The sequence below is a fragment of the Caretta caretta genome, chromosome 7 (genome assembly GCF_965140235.1).
Source record: "Caretta caretta isolate rCarCar2 chromosome 7, rCarCar1.hap1, whole genome shotgun sequence".
Lineage (NCBI taxonomy): Eukaryota > Metazoa > Chordata > Testudines > Cheloniidae > Caretta > Caretta caretta.
The window spans coordinates 57,898,537-57,913,195 of NC_134212.1; the positions used below are offsets into that span (position 1 = coordinate 57,898,537).

Here is a 14,659-nt window from a genome sequence, read left to right on the forward strand (position 1 = left end):
CAATGGGAACTATTTGTCAAGTGAGGTACTCTTCTGTGAGAGAAAGGCCAACACAAACTGGCCTCTAGTGTAAAATATTTTAGACTGCCGAGCAGACAGACACTGATAAAGACAGATATCTCTGCTATGTAAATCCAACACAGAGAGGGAATGGGGGGGGAGGGGGGAAGAGGAGTTGTCACAGTGTAAGATGCAGCCATCTGCTCCATTCCAACATTCAGTCTCCATTCCCATCTCTCTTTAGAGCAGATGAATATTTAACCCCAAAATACATTCTCCTAACTGTTTAAACTCTATAATCACTTGGAATTTCGTGCCCAGAGGTTAGAGGCGGATGGTACTAAAAGTCTTTTCAAGTCCCTTTTCATTCCCCACCCCCTCTACAGTTCTAAAACCCATTCTTTGTCACTGGGGGATTTAACACACGGCTGAATCAAGACGAAGACAATCAAGTAATACCAAGAAGGCCCTTACCCATATCATCATCAAATATGGATTCCACCTTTTTCTTGGTCTTCTTTTCTTTTGGTTTTATGGTGAGAGCCGCAAAAATGTCAGTGTTATCATCAAACAGGTTAGAATCCAACACACTCTCTTTTGTTCTGTTCAGAGGTTTAATGGCTTCTGTTGCGAATATATCATCCTTGGAGCAAAGCATAAATTGTACAGCATCAGTACAGGACATAACTGAGTGTTCGGGTTCAGCTACACCCAGCAGTAGAGAGTTGGAAGTCCTGTAACTACCCTGGGCATCGTAACTCTATCAGGTTAGGCTCAGGTCTCCAATTTGGCATGGGCAGAGATCTAGTCATTGCTGATACTGCACAGGCCAAGTGCAGGATATGAGAGAGCAAGGTTAAGGGGAACAGACAGGCCCAGGATGGGGGCCTCATTCCTGCATTACCATCAGTGCTGTTGTGTAGCTCAGTAGCAGCAGTCAGGTCAGAGCGGGAGCTAAGCATTCCCTTAGCAGGGAGAGAGCCAGGTCTCCTCAAACGCACCTGCTGTCTGCCCACACGCCATCCCTTTTACCCCATGCTCTGGTAAGAAAGAGTGAGATTTAGAGGACAGCATTTTCTACAGACCAGGCCTCATGCTTAGCCTTACTTGACCCACACAGGCCCCATTCCCCTCTGTGCTGAAGGCAGAATGATTTTGCCCAAGGCCCTAGTGATACATTTCCTCCCTTTCTATTTAGGAAAAAAGAATAAATCAGCCATTACCTCAAAGATATCTTGAACTTTCGGGTCAAGGTCTTGCTGGGTGGTGGGTTTCAACTCCTTCTTCCTCGCAGTTTTCTGACTAGTGAAGAGATCTTCATTCTCCAGGAAAGAGATGGGGCTGCTTTTCTTGGACACTTTCTGCGTTATGGGCTGGAATAAATCATTGCTGCCCTGATTGTCCAGCACTGTCAGAGCAGGCTTCTTCTCACCACCTTTAAGGGGCTTGCTGGCCAAGATCTCTGAGGTTTTAGCTTTGGCTGCTGGCTTCGACACTGAATTTTTTACAAAAAGATAGTCGGACCCAAACAAGTCATCCTCTTGGCCTGTGCCTTTACTAGAAGGGCTTCCAGCCATTCCAGGTGACAGGCTACCGCCATCTGTTGGCGATGGCAGCTTAGCTGCCGTAATGTTTTCCGTGCTTCTCTTAGCATCTGGTTCAGCAGTGCACAGCTCCTTTGCATCCACTAATGCAGAGCTCTGCTTGGGGAGCAGCAGCTGCGGCTCCTCTGTGCTGTTCAGCTCCTCGTTCTCACTGGACTCTTGAGCAGCTAGCCTCCGGGCTGTCCTGGAGGGAAGCCTTCGTTTGTTCATCACCTTGATCCTGCTCTGTGAGAAGAGGGAGATCAGGTTGTGTTAAGGGCTTGAAGGGAGGCATGCACTTGACAGAGACCCTGCTCTCCTCACGTTCTATCTTCCCACGTTTTATTCTAGCACATGATGGGGACCCGATGACCCCCCAAAATCTAATCCCAGCTCTGAGAAGGTTTTGTAATTTGTTACATGAACATTTAATGAACACTAAGGTAAATTTAATATTAGAGCTACCACACTCTGCAAACTTTCATATTGCCTCAGCCCCCACTGTGAGGTAGATCGGCAGCACAAGAAAACCGAGGCAGGCAGACAAAGCAGAGTGCTCAGGTCACAGAGCGAGTCAGTGGCAGAATACAGAATAAAACTCAGGGCTTCTGGCCCTCAACCTTGTGCCATAACACAAGACCATCCCATAACAGTATTAACCATCGCCAGGAAACACACTGTATCGAGGTCAATGACCAACTTGAGTCCATTGGCTACTGTTCAAACTATCAACTCTTTGCACCAGGTTACTTAGTTCAGTGCAGAGAGCTTTGCTTGGCAGTTATTGCTTAATTAGCATTAGTCACATTACACAAGCAAAATTAACATGAGTGAAGTGTTGGTATGATGGTTCTTTATTGTCTTGGATCACAATCCTGCAGCAGTCTTGCAGTAGGATTTTGACAGAATACTGTATTTAATTTTTTTAAATTTTTTCTCTTTTTTTTTTAAAAGAACATAATGGCCATACTGGGTCAGACAAAATGCCCATCTAGACCAGTGTCCTGTCTTCCAACAGTGGCTAATGCTAGGTGCCCCAGAGAGAATGAACAGAACAGGAATTATCAAGTGATCCATTCCCTGTCATCCATTCCTAGCTTCTGGTAAACAGAGGCTAGGGACACAATCCCTGCCCATCCTGGTTAATAGCCATTGATGGACCTATCCTCCATGAATTTATCTAGTTCTTTTTGAACTCTGCTATAGTCTTGGCCTTCACAACATACTCTGGCAAGGAGTTCCACAGGTTGACTGTGCGTTGTGTGAAGAAATACTTCGTTTGTTTTAAGCCTGCTGCCTATTAATTTCATTTGGTGACCCCTAGTGCTTGTGTTATAAGAAGTAAACAACACTTCCTTACTTACTTTCTCCACATCTGTCATGATTTTATAGACCTTTATCATATCTCCCCTTAGTTGTCTCTTTTCCAAGCTGAAAAGTCCCAGTCTTATTAATTTCTCCTTACACAGAAGCTGTTCCAGACTCCTAATCATTTTTGTTGCCCTTTTCTGAACCTTTTCCAATTACAAAATATCTTTTTTGAGATGGGACGACCACATCTGCACACAATATTCAAGATTTATATATAGAGGCAATGTGATATTTTCTGTCTTTTTATCTATCCTTTTCCTAACGATTCCCAACATTGTTAGTTTTTTTGACTGCTGCCACACATAGAACAAATGTTTTCAGAGAACTATCCACAATGACTCCAAGATCTCTTTCTTGAGTGGTAACAGCTAATTTAGACCCTATCATTTTATATGTATAGTTGGGATTATGTTTTCCATTGTGCATTACTTTGCATTTATCAGCATTGAATTTCATCTGCCATTTTGTTGTCCAGTCCCTCCTGCTTATTTCAGATTTTTAGTCATATGATCTAACACCAGAACACAGATTTTTCCATTTTAGCTGATCTTTTGAATTTCATTTATTTGAAGCACAGCCTCCTGCAGTTCACACTGCTGCAAAAACCTGAAGGCTTTATTCTAGCCCTGTAGTACCGTATATAGGAAGGGAGATTTCGCAGAGCCAGGGGGAAGGTAAGGGCAGGCACCGACATTCTCCATGTTACTGAGCGCTACCCTGGAGCGGAAAGCCGAGCCGGACAGGTTTGCTGTGTCTTGGGGCCGGGGGTGGGGGGAGTGGGAAGGGGAGAGGGGGTGTCTGTATTTGTGAGAGGAACATAGTAGTTATACGTCTGCCTACCATGGGATGTGGGTCTGTGTATTAACAAGGGCGTGTTTGGAGAGTAGCAATCCTACATGGATGGGAGACGCGCTTTAAGACTGATCCCTGTACAAGTGGGTAGTTTGAAAGGGGAGGGAGAATGCTGGGACAGTTGCTTTGATTCAGCCTTTGGGGGCAAAGAACAGGGGGTGTATTACTTTAGGACTGTTTTGTATCTTAGGGAGTTTAAGATTAACCTATAAAAGCTCCAAGAAGCAACAATACTAGGTAAAATAGCACAAAGGGATCAATGAAAAATATTTCAGTGTGCTCTCTCTCATACATCTATCTCAGATCGGTGTGGGAAGAAATGAGAGTGGAGGTTCCCCATCCTAAAGAGAAGTCTGAGGTTGGGCAGCCCATCCTCTGTGGCTAGACTCAGGTGCTACAACCTCCCCCCTTTACAGATCACGCTGCTTATAGCATTAGAGAAGGGTTTTCACAGGTCAGTGCACGTGGCACTGGAAATAAGGATTCCTGCAAGGCAATGGATTAGTGCTAATGTGTAAGCGCTGCAACCCCATCAGTAATAAGGAGTCATATCATCCATTATTATTATAGCAACATCTACTGCATCCTTTTAAGTCCTTGTGGCTTTCTTCTGCTTCTTGTCTAGTAATGATCAGTCTAGTTATGATAGAAAAAAATCAGTATTAAGACCCTCAGTTATCTTGTTCAAGTCATTTCTGTTGACAACAAGAGATTTGTGGATCCATAAACCCCCACATTGAAATTCTAGTTGCTCGGTTCAATTCCATTTAAAGACCCATTAAACCCTTAAGTACAATATGGTATTTACAGTCAATAAAACAACGGCATGAATGGAAAACCAACTACTCAAGAGAGAAAGAGCAGTCACTTCAGAGCAGCAACTTCCTCCTCCCACCGCAGAGTCGATTTATTGCTCAGGCAGGAAGCAAGAGTGAATGCCCTGGAAAACAATGTTCTTTATCCACAGAACAGGGACAGCACTGAAAGTAGCATCACCGGCTTCTTCTGTAGCCCTTACAGTGTTTCACGGAGGGATGCTGCTCTCAGTAGTAGAATGGAGTTGTCTCCCAGCTAGATCTGGCAGAGAGTTATGCTGTAGTACAGCTGCTATCCTTCCGTGGGCTAAACAGTGTTGTGTCACTAGAGGAGGAAAATCCCCTACTTCTGTAGAGCCCGACTGAGCAAACCACCCCTACATGCAGCAAAGTACTTAAGGCACGGGCCATAAAACCCACTAATTTTTAAGCTCACATAACCACTACTCAAACACACAGTTCTCTACTGAACTTTGATATCAATTTGACTCATTCTCTCTGAAAGCACCTTAGTACCTAGGCACAGAGATTACCTTATTAGCACTGTGCAAGGTATCCACTTGCATGGGATGATCAAAGCTCACACCAGCCTCCTCACGGTTTCCTACAGCAGAAAAGGTTTCAGCACTTTGTACACCATCCGGCTCATGCAAGGGAGTCTCCAAATTTGGCAAAGCAGGCTTCACACTGGAGATCTTAGGAACTTCACTGGGTAGTAAAGCTGCTGGGTTAATAGCTAAATTAGCCTAAAAAACCATGAACAAAATTGCATTAGTGTTTCCATAGACACAGCCAAGCACCAAATAGACAGCATGGTCTAGTGGGTAGGGCACTGGGCTAAGACACAGGATTTCTGAGTTCTATTCTAGCTCTGCCACTGACCTTGTCCAAGTCACTTCACCTTTCTGTGCCTTCCTTCCCCCTCCCTTCATTTATCCTTTACCTGTCTCACTAGGTTTATACAGCGTTTAGCAAATGGGGCTCTGATGGGAGGCTACTGTAATACCGAATTATGAGCAATCCATGGCTGATTGTTCAACAAGTTTCTGTACATGCTTGAGAAATGCAGTGCTGAAGAAAGATACAGTAAGTTAGGGAACAGTCCCCCCCCAAATCAGATGAAGAATTACAGATACCGCTGCCCAGAATCAGCCTCCACAGTGAGCACAAGATAAAAGCATTAAACATGCAGTATATAGAAAGCAACAACTGAAAATCAACTGCGTCTGGAGAGAGGCCTGGAAGATGAGGCAGTAAAAAGGAGTTTTTGAAAAATAAAGCACCATTAGTGAGGCGGGGAAGTTATTTTTTTTGAGAGAGAGAGAGAGAAAAAGTCAAAATGCCAGTAAAATAATTACTTGTAGTTTTCCAATCCGAGATGAGGGCTCTTTGGTTTTAATGGGAGCAGGACCTGTGGATTTCTGCACAAAATTACACTGGATTAAAAATCATCTGGATAAAGGAGATTGAAATCTTCACTCCAATTGGAGCCTGCATTTTAATATGTCTAGAGGAAAGAAGCTAGTTCTGGTCCCCCCGACTACACAGCAAGAACTGGAGAGGTGACCTTGCAACGAACACTTGGTTCTCACCATAGTGCTTTTCATTCCCAAAACCCACACAATTAACCCTTAACTTCATCTCCCTATGGCCCCCTAGGCAAGAAGCTATTGCCTCGTCTTGTCCTGGTCCCCGAAGCCCAACAGCATATAGCTCCTGCCTACATACCTGACCTGATCTCCCTTCACCTCCTCCCACACAGCATCTTGTCACACCAATGCTGCCAGCTACATTACTGCCCTCATCTTCTCTTTGAGGCAAGTGGACATCTCTTTCCCCACTGCCCAGTATGTATGGAACACACTCCTCAAGTATGACAGTCTAGGTTTCCCTCTCCTCATTCAATTCCCTCCCCAAAACTCACTGCTGCCAAGCAGCCTAGAAGCAGCGAAGGATAGGTACCCAATTAAAAAGAGCCAGGCCATCAGGGTATGTACATGCCCTACATATAACTGCACCAACTTTTTGGCACCACCCTTTTCCTCCTCCCCACATCTGTTGATAACCCACTCGTGTACTGTCAAGTTGATTGCTCTCGAGCGCAGGGGCCATGTGTTTGATTACAAGGAACCTAGCACAATTCGAGGTGCCTGAAAAAGACCCCATTGGCTTTCCTCATTGCATTTCCATCGTCACATTGCTGCTGTCAGAGCCTCAAGTCCTTCTTCATCCTCACAACACTCCAGTTTTGCCCAACAATGCAAAGGCTGCTTTATAATTTTTAGCTCCCACTTTATGCTAGCTCATGCTCAAATCCATCCATTTCCTACGCCATCCCCCTTGCAGGCAGGCGGCTCTTTAAACAAGTGAAGTCACAATGTATCAGTGTACCCAACTTTGTCATCGCCAGCAAGCTGGGCCACCAGGAGGCACAAGGAAACTCTAGTCTAGATCACTAATATTCAAGCTGAAAAACAACAGAGCTAAAAGGGACACAACACTGCAGTTCAGGCTGTTTTCTTGTTCCATTTACTTCAACTCAAAAGTGAGTTGACAGCTTGGTGATATCTTTGGATCAGCATGGCTACAATAATACTACATACAGCTTGGGGATAGATCTGTCCATGTCAAATTGTGAATTCCAATTGTATACGCCGTTTGTGACTGTAACCTCCATTGCAAATGGGGGACCACGGGCCTTGATGCTCGGTGGACAGACTGTGTTGGAGCAGCTGTGAGAGAGCAATTAAGGGCCATCAACACAGAATGGCTCTTGCTCACTAGAACAATGGGTTTTCTCCAGCAGGGCCAAAGACTTAACAACTTTATTTGAAGAAGCCTGACAGAGGGACTAGGGCCTGGACCTACACCCAGCTTGCAGCACATTGAGAAACAGGGGACAGATTTAAAAAAAAGGGGTGCTTTCTCTATGTAAGGGAGGCCAGACAGGAGCAGAAGCAAGACCACCAAGAAGAGCTGCCTGGCCCAAGGACTTGGCCCAAACCCAAGACTCACAAGAGCGGTGACATCAGACTGAAGGCAATTCCCCTCAGGAGTGTGTTGCTTTCTATAGATCCCTAACACTTGTTGGCTTTTGTAAGAGTGAAGAAATCCCTTTGTTAAGCCCATGAGCCTTGCTTTACCACAACGTGGCCCCTGAAGGGGTAACTGGGCAACTAGAGCTGCCACAGTTAGGGGGACTCTTGGGAAGGGAGAAGGGGACATGTTTAAGTAACTGGTGGCTCAGGAGGGCCAAAGCACTGGTTTTGGGGTCTAAAGGGAGCCAGACTGTGCAGTGCTGCTGCCCAAGAAGGGAGTCAGAAATGCCCCTGGAGTGTTCCCGAGAGACCCAGCGCTAGAAAACAGCGACCAGTCACTGCCCAGACCCAGTGGGGCTTAGAAGCATCTGGGATCCAGCAGTTAGGTCTCCTCAGGCTGGGCCAGTTTACAGAGGCCGGAAAAATGTGTGCTTCTCAGGGCTTGTCTACACTACAAAATTAAAATCGACGTACGTTGACATACAGTCACTGCAGTAATTAAAGCAGTGATTCACATCCACGCTTACGCCTGCTGTCAAGAGTGCGCGTTCTTACCAGTAGCGCTTCCAGTGATTGAAGTGGGGCACTGACAGCTGAAGCCCAGCCGCCCTGATGTTTACAGATTCGGCTGTCAGCGCTGCAGTCGAGGGGGGGCCAGCTGTGAGCCCAGCGCCCCGCTGACAGCTCAGGCAGTTAGCACCGGGGCAGCTGGGATAGGGCTCCAACTGTCAGCCCCACTTGGGGCTGACAGCCAACAGACGATGTAAGTAACTCAGTGTCTACATGGACACTGCATTGCCTGCACTACACCAACAAAAAGCAGTACGCCTCTCATGGGAGGGGGAGTTATGATGTATAGCAGGGGACTTACTTTGGCGGAAGCAGTATTGTAGTCTAGACACTGACATAATTAGGTTGACATAAGATGCCTTGCATTGGCCTAACTCTGTAGCATAGACCAGGCCTCAGCGTCTCCACATCAGGGGTGCTCCAATTACAAGTAAAGAGATGCGCTAACTGCCAGCCCTGCAAACTCACCTGGGGCTCCTCCCTCTAGTTATAAGATGCTACGGCTGGAATCTAATTGATAATTCTGTTGCAGCACAAGCCAGAACACAATCCAGCTGCCTCTCTGAGCTGCGTTGGCTCTGCAGGACCAACAAGAGTAGGAGTCTTATTAGCGGACAATAAAATTCAAGACAGGGTGCTGAACACAGGGGAAGGATGCAGGTGTCATTGGGCAAGAGTCTCTTCTTACCCTAACCACACTTTAAAGCTCACGTCCATGAGAGAAACTGAGATTTATTTATTTAAAGAAAATGCAAGCAGGAGAGGAAGGGTCAATAAATCTTCATTTTTCACTAAATCATTAAGTCAATGGGCCCAATTCTCCATTGCCCTGCACCTGGCGTATTCATGTAGCCCAGGGCTAAGCAGGTGTAATACACTACTGTTCTGATTCAACAGCATTTTAAACCCAATGACAGAGAATGCCTCAACCTTTTAGGAAAGGGAACTGCTGCTCTAGTTTTCCCAAGTACAGTATTAAATGTAATCTTTATGAGTTACAGCAGATCATGCTGCTATGCCACGGAGGAGGCAAACAGTCAGTCTCCCTTATCAGTTTACACTAACAACAAAACCAACAAACCCTCTTCTGCTTGCTTTGTTTGAACCATTGATCTTAGATGCTTACCTCAGTGGTTTCTGGTTTAGGTCCCTCATCTTGTTTGGCACTCAGCATATTCTGCAGACCCTTACTGCTCTCCGTAGAAGGGCCAGAGCTGTCCTTTTTCACTACTGTTTTCTTTTCTGCTACTTTCTGAAATTAGAATTTTTTTTTTAAAATGAGTCTGCAAAAATATTTTATATCATCATTTTCTTTTATGGTCAGGTAAAAAACTATAGTTTTCCGCATGCTGTCTATCCCTTCCCACACCTTCTAAATTCCAGTCAAGTTTTTCTAGCTTGACGAAAAGCTAACTCCTAACATAACATAAATCCCTCACATATAAGGCAGCAGGAAGAAGGGCTGAGGTTTGGGGCTCTAAATACGCACACCCTCTCTGAGGACTGGCTCTTTGCTTGGTTTCAAAAAGAGTTGATTAATTGCCAAATGCTCATAATTTTGGTAAACACGACCCTAGGTGTGATTATTAGTTCAGCGCACCCTTTTCCAAATAAGTTTGCCAACTTTATATCACTTGAAAGTTGGGAATGTTCTTACTGATTTTACAGCTTAGCTCGTTTCATGGACTGAGACGTAAAATAAGATTAAAGAAAGAAAAACGGGTTCAGTATATTTTAAAGCCTAAGAATACTTAAAGTTAGCAAATGCATTCTGAACTGCTCAGAGTTTAACAGAGGCCATCCTGAACCCTGCTTGTCTGCTGCTGCTTATGCTGTAGACCATGCCATCCCTGATTGGTCCCTAAATGACGTGCCTGGAGTTTGTCATTGAAACCAACCTAAGGCCTTACATTAAGCCAAGCTGCAAAAGCTTTCCAAGGACATTATTGCGGGGGAGGAGGGTTCTTCTGAGTCATGCACAAAGATAACTACTAGCAAATTATCCTAGCAAATGAATCTCTTAGGTCCAAGCAGGTAACAAGAATTGGATCTCTGGACTAAAAGAACTAAGGTCTGGGACAGAGAAGTCCTACAGGGAAAAGCCGAGGCAGAGTCATGCTTGCAGAGGAAGCTTGGGAAAGGTTTATGATTGACAGTTGTTAATGGAGTTGTCGATAAACCAAACATCAGGTAATTATGAGCTCTATACAGTGTGAATTCTTCAGAGCAAGGGGAATGGAACTCAACTAATTTGCCAGTCAAATATACAGAAGTCAGAGAGTGTGAAGGTTGATCATGGAACTGTAGGGCTGGAAGAGCTCATATAACTCATCCCCTTCCTCCCCCACAAGGTCATCTTAATGTAAAGATTGTTAGCTCAACCGTAACATCTCCTTGTGCATGTTTCATATAACTACAGATTCTCTGTGTACACACACACACCCCTGTAGAAAAAGAGGGTTAGTATTTTAAAATACACAATAATTAACTGTGAGGAAGATGGGAAGGGAGGGATTAGAATCATAGACTATCAGGGTTGGAAGGGATGTCAGGAGGTCATCTAGTCCAACCCCCTGCTCATCCTCCTTCTGCTGAATTTCTAGACTATCAAAGAAGTCTAGTCAGTTCCAGATTTTGATTAGTTTCCCCAACCAAAGTCAGTGGCTCTAGGAAAAAATAAATTCTAACCATAGCACGGTAATTCAAAATAGTGCATAGGCTGTTTTATGGCAAGTGCAGTTCTAGGATAAAAGGCGACTAAATGGCAGCATTGTGGGCGTCCATGTTTATTAACTCTACTTTCCATATCAAGTGGGCTCAGCTTATTAAACCCCCTTGTGAACGGTCATCTGTGCAAACCTGCCCGGGAATCAGAGAGCAAGGCTGGAGTTCTTGCCATCTCCCACAGCATCACCTTTGTAAAGGTTCTACAGAACACGTCAGGATCTCAGCGACACAAGGGCAACCCTACTGCCCCCAGTGATTTTGCACAAGTCTGACCAGTTGAAACAGCCAGTTTAATTGGTGATGCACAAGGAGAAAGAGTCCAACTCATTCTCCTGTAGCTTTGGTGACTCAGCAGAAGTTAAAAAAAAAAAAATATCAAGCAATAAAGAGATACATTTGTCATTAAAATCAAATGATGTGAACCTGAATACACACAGGGAACAGGTCTGTTGAGCAAGGTTCCACTAACTGAAGAGAGTCACTTTAACAAGTTTCTACTCTAAACGCAACTGATTTCACTTGGAAATCAGTTACCCCACCCCTCACACACACCTTTTTTCTACATCTTTTAAAGAAGTCATTTACAATAAAAAGGCAAGTACCGGAGGCTTTGCTTTAGCAATACTGAAGAGATCATCCTCATCATCATCTCCAAAGAGCCCTCCTGCAGATGACAGCTTCATACGGAGTTTTGCAGACTGAAATAAAGACAGAATGCCACATAGGTCAAAGCCACATTTCTAGCTGCAGATTACTGCACCCACATTTACTCTGTCATTTCTGGCGGTCAGGGACCTTATCCAGAACACCCGAGTAAGGGACATCAGAGCAATGTTACAATTAGTACATTTAAAAGAATCCATTTTTAAACAGCAGGTTCAGAACACGGCTTTGAACTCACCCCTGATTTCTTGGACCTGGCAAAGAGATCAACATCAGGATCATTGTCTTTCTGTAGCTTGTGACTGAAGAGAAGTTCCTCGTCCTGAAACACTCCAGTGCTTTTGGAATGAGAGCTTTTCTCAGCGGGCTGTGGGAAGGGGAGAAAAACCCCCCCACACACACAGTTACAAAACCCACTAACAGTTTGTGCACAGTATCACACTTGTACACTAATGAAGTGGGTTTGCAATACAAGCCAGGCTGGCCTTTATACACACAGCACAGTTGTACAGTTTTAACTAATCAAATCAACTCAACTAAACACTAAACCCCCTGCAGCACACAAGGAAATAAAAAGATTTAACCCTGGCTTATATCTAAGCGTTCACACAGAGGTTTGTGCTAGTTTAATTAAACTGATTTAAATACCAGTTTAACACTGCAACTCACCTGTTAAGACAAGCCCTCAGCAATGGGAAGTCTAACAGATGTCAATTTCAGCATTCACTTATTGATGTAAAACAGAGGTGGGGGCTAGGCTCCAGAAGGCAGATTCAGACACCAACATGAACACACCCACTGCAAATTACTTCATCAATGCTATGAGCGCAAACCATGGAGCAATTCATAGTCAGAAAAACTGTCCAACTCTAGGGGAAGTTAAGCTCTGGAAGAGGCTTCCAAGGAGGTTGTGGAATCCCCATCACTGGAAGTTGTTAAGAACAGGCTGGACAAACACCTGTCAGGGATGGTCTAGGTTTACTTGGTTCTGGCTCAGCGCGGGGGGTTGAACTTGATGACTCTGCAAGGTTCCTTCCAGCCCTACAATTCCACAGTCATCGAGGCACAGAAACCCAATGTGAATTCCTCTATAGCCCAGTGGTTAGGGCACTCACCTATGATATGGGAGACTCAAGGTTAAGTCCCCGCTCCAGTGACTATTCAGTAATTCATTTATAGTTAGGGTCCTTTGTTTTCTGGTTTTATTTTAAATTTATTTTTCTCCAGCAATTTATTGGTGTTTACTACAACAACAAAAGCAGGTGAAAAATTAGTGAAAAATTAATTTTTCTGGGTAAATATTGGGTTTATTTTAGTGGATGGAAGGATATGGGGAAAAAGTAGATTAAGGCTTTGATGAATGGAATTCAGTGTGGTTTGCTGCAGAACTAAAACAGAACTCAAAACACAATGCCACCTCCGAGTTTAAGAAAACAATATATCTCTAATCCCCAAATAAAACTTTTCATTTGGGCAAACAATTTACTGTTGTAGACTTAGAACTATTAGCCTATAAATAGTTACATTTAATAATTGGCCCACACCATTTGCAGCACAGATGCTGAACTTCCTCCTTTTCTCCTGTTTTTTTTTTTAAGCTTTTGAATACTTTGTGTTCTGAAATGTAAACAGATTTTCATTTTCTTCCCATTTTAGTGTGTCAGATCTTTAAACCATTATCTGCTAACAGTTTGAAATGTGTACGTGAGATTCATTAGTACATTCAGATGAGCACGCACTTCAGAGCTTGTGTGTGCACCTGTTCATTTCTTGTATCTTCTAGACTAATATAGCTTTGCATACACACACACACAGACTAACGTATTATCGTAATACATCTCTCTCATCCAATGTATTGTATTTTCCTAATAAAACAAGTTATTTTTTACCTATTTGAATGATACAAAAGTAGGGTTAACGTTGGGGAAAATTTTTTGTAAAACCCAGGATTTTTCGGTAAAAATCAGTTTAAACTGAAAACGACGGGGCTTATTTACAGTTGAGTTTATTTATTTATAAAAGCTTTTCTACAGGAGAGATGCGGGATCCCACATCAGAATATCCCATAGTTTACAGCATTCTCCTGCCAAGGGAGAGACCCAAACTCAAATCCCTTCTCCCCATCAGACAGAGGAGAACTGAATCTGGACCTCCCACAGGCTAGCTCACTACCCTAACCACTGGGCTATAGCTCATAACCAAGACCAGCCACCACACCTTGTTTCTTGAATCCTTTGCTTGCTTTTCTCAAGCTGCCTGAAAGCCTAAACAACATTTTGGGGGTTGAAACAAAAACAAAATTTCCACCCAACTTTTCAAAACTGCCAGTGAACCGAAAAAAAATTATGTGCCCCGGTCTGCTGGAGAGCGCATCAAGTACCTCGCAATATATCCTGTGTACTTGGAATGCCCTATAGCAGCAATCAGCAGAGATGCTCAGGCCAACAGCCACCTGGTTTCAAACAGGTGGATGCTAGAGGCAGAGTTCTTTCAATCAGGAGCCATCAGCTCTAGAAATTGCTGCCCATCCCATCTGTCAGAACTCAGACTTATTAGCATTTAGGGGCCCGCTGCATTCAAATGAATGAAGTTGTTCACAAGTTCTCCTAATTGTAGTTCTGTATTAAAAAACATTAGCGTACACAGTGCACTGGGTTCAGCCCCACAGCGCCTGGCGATGGAATGTGAGGAATGCTGCAGCGCTTGCTGGAAAGGGGGAGTGGTGAGGTGGGCTGATTCAGGGTGTCAGCAGGCCAGCCTCGCCTCAGCAGAGCTCCTATAGTGCGTCGGCAGAAAGGAACACTGTGCTCTCCTGTCCCTTGGTGCAACACCTGCCAGAGGGTAGTGGTGGAAATACCAGGTCGGGCTCACTGGCACAGAGGTGAGAGTTACACTAGTTTGTCCTGGGGAGGCATAAAGGGCCCTAAGGGTTCAAATACCATTTATATATGGACGGCTCAGAGCTAAGCTCCCCTTTCATAATGGGAAATGGCTCCTGTTAGATCCACCTGCTCCAATGTGAGGAGGGGAGGGAATGGTG

At 44.3% G+C, this 14,659-nt stretch overlaps 1 protein-coding gene across 4 annotated transcripts in view; it reads right to left on the reverse strand.

The window, feature by feature from the left end:
• Positions 1–14,659, reverse strand: part of LOC125639291 (WASH complex subunit 2C) — a 52,862-nt gene that overhangs the window by 5,121 nt on the left and 33,082 nt on the right. For 3 of the 4 annotated variants that reach the window (XM_048855993.2, XM_048855991.2, XM_048855990.2), the window contains exons 23-29: positions 11,858–11,986; positions 11,559–11,654; positions 9,356–9,481; positions 5,980–6,042; positions 5,155–5,367; positions 1,224–1,829; positions 475–643 (exon numbers count right to left, since the gene is read on the reverse strand). In XM_048855993.2, the coding sequence (XP_048711950.2) occupies positions 475–643; positions 1,224–1,829; positions 5,155–5,367; positions 5,980–6,042; positions 9,356–9,481; positions 11,559–11,654; positions 11,858–11,986 (1,402 nt within the window). The remainder of the gene's footprint in view (positions 1–474; positions 644–1,223; positions 1,830–5,154; positions 5,368–5,979; positions 6,043–9,355; positions 9,482–11,558; positions 11,655–11,857; positions 11,987–14,659) is intronic. The other variant, XM_048855992.2, reaches the window with a different exon arrangement.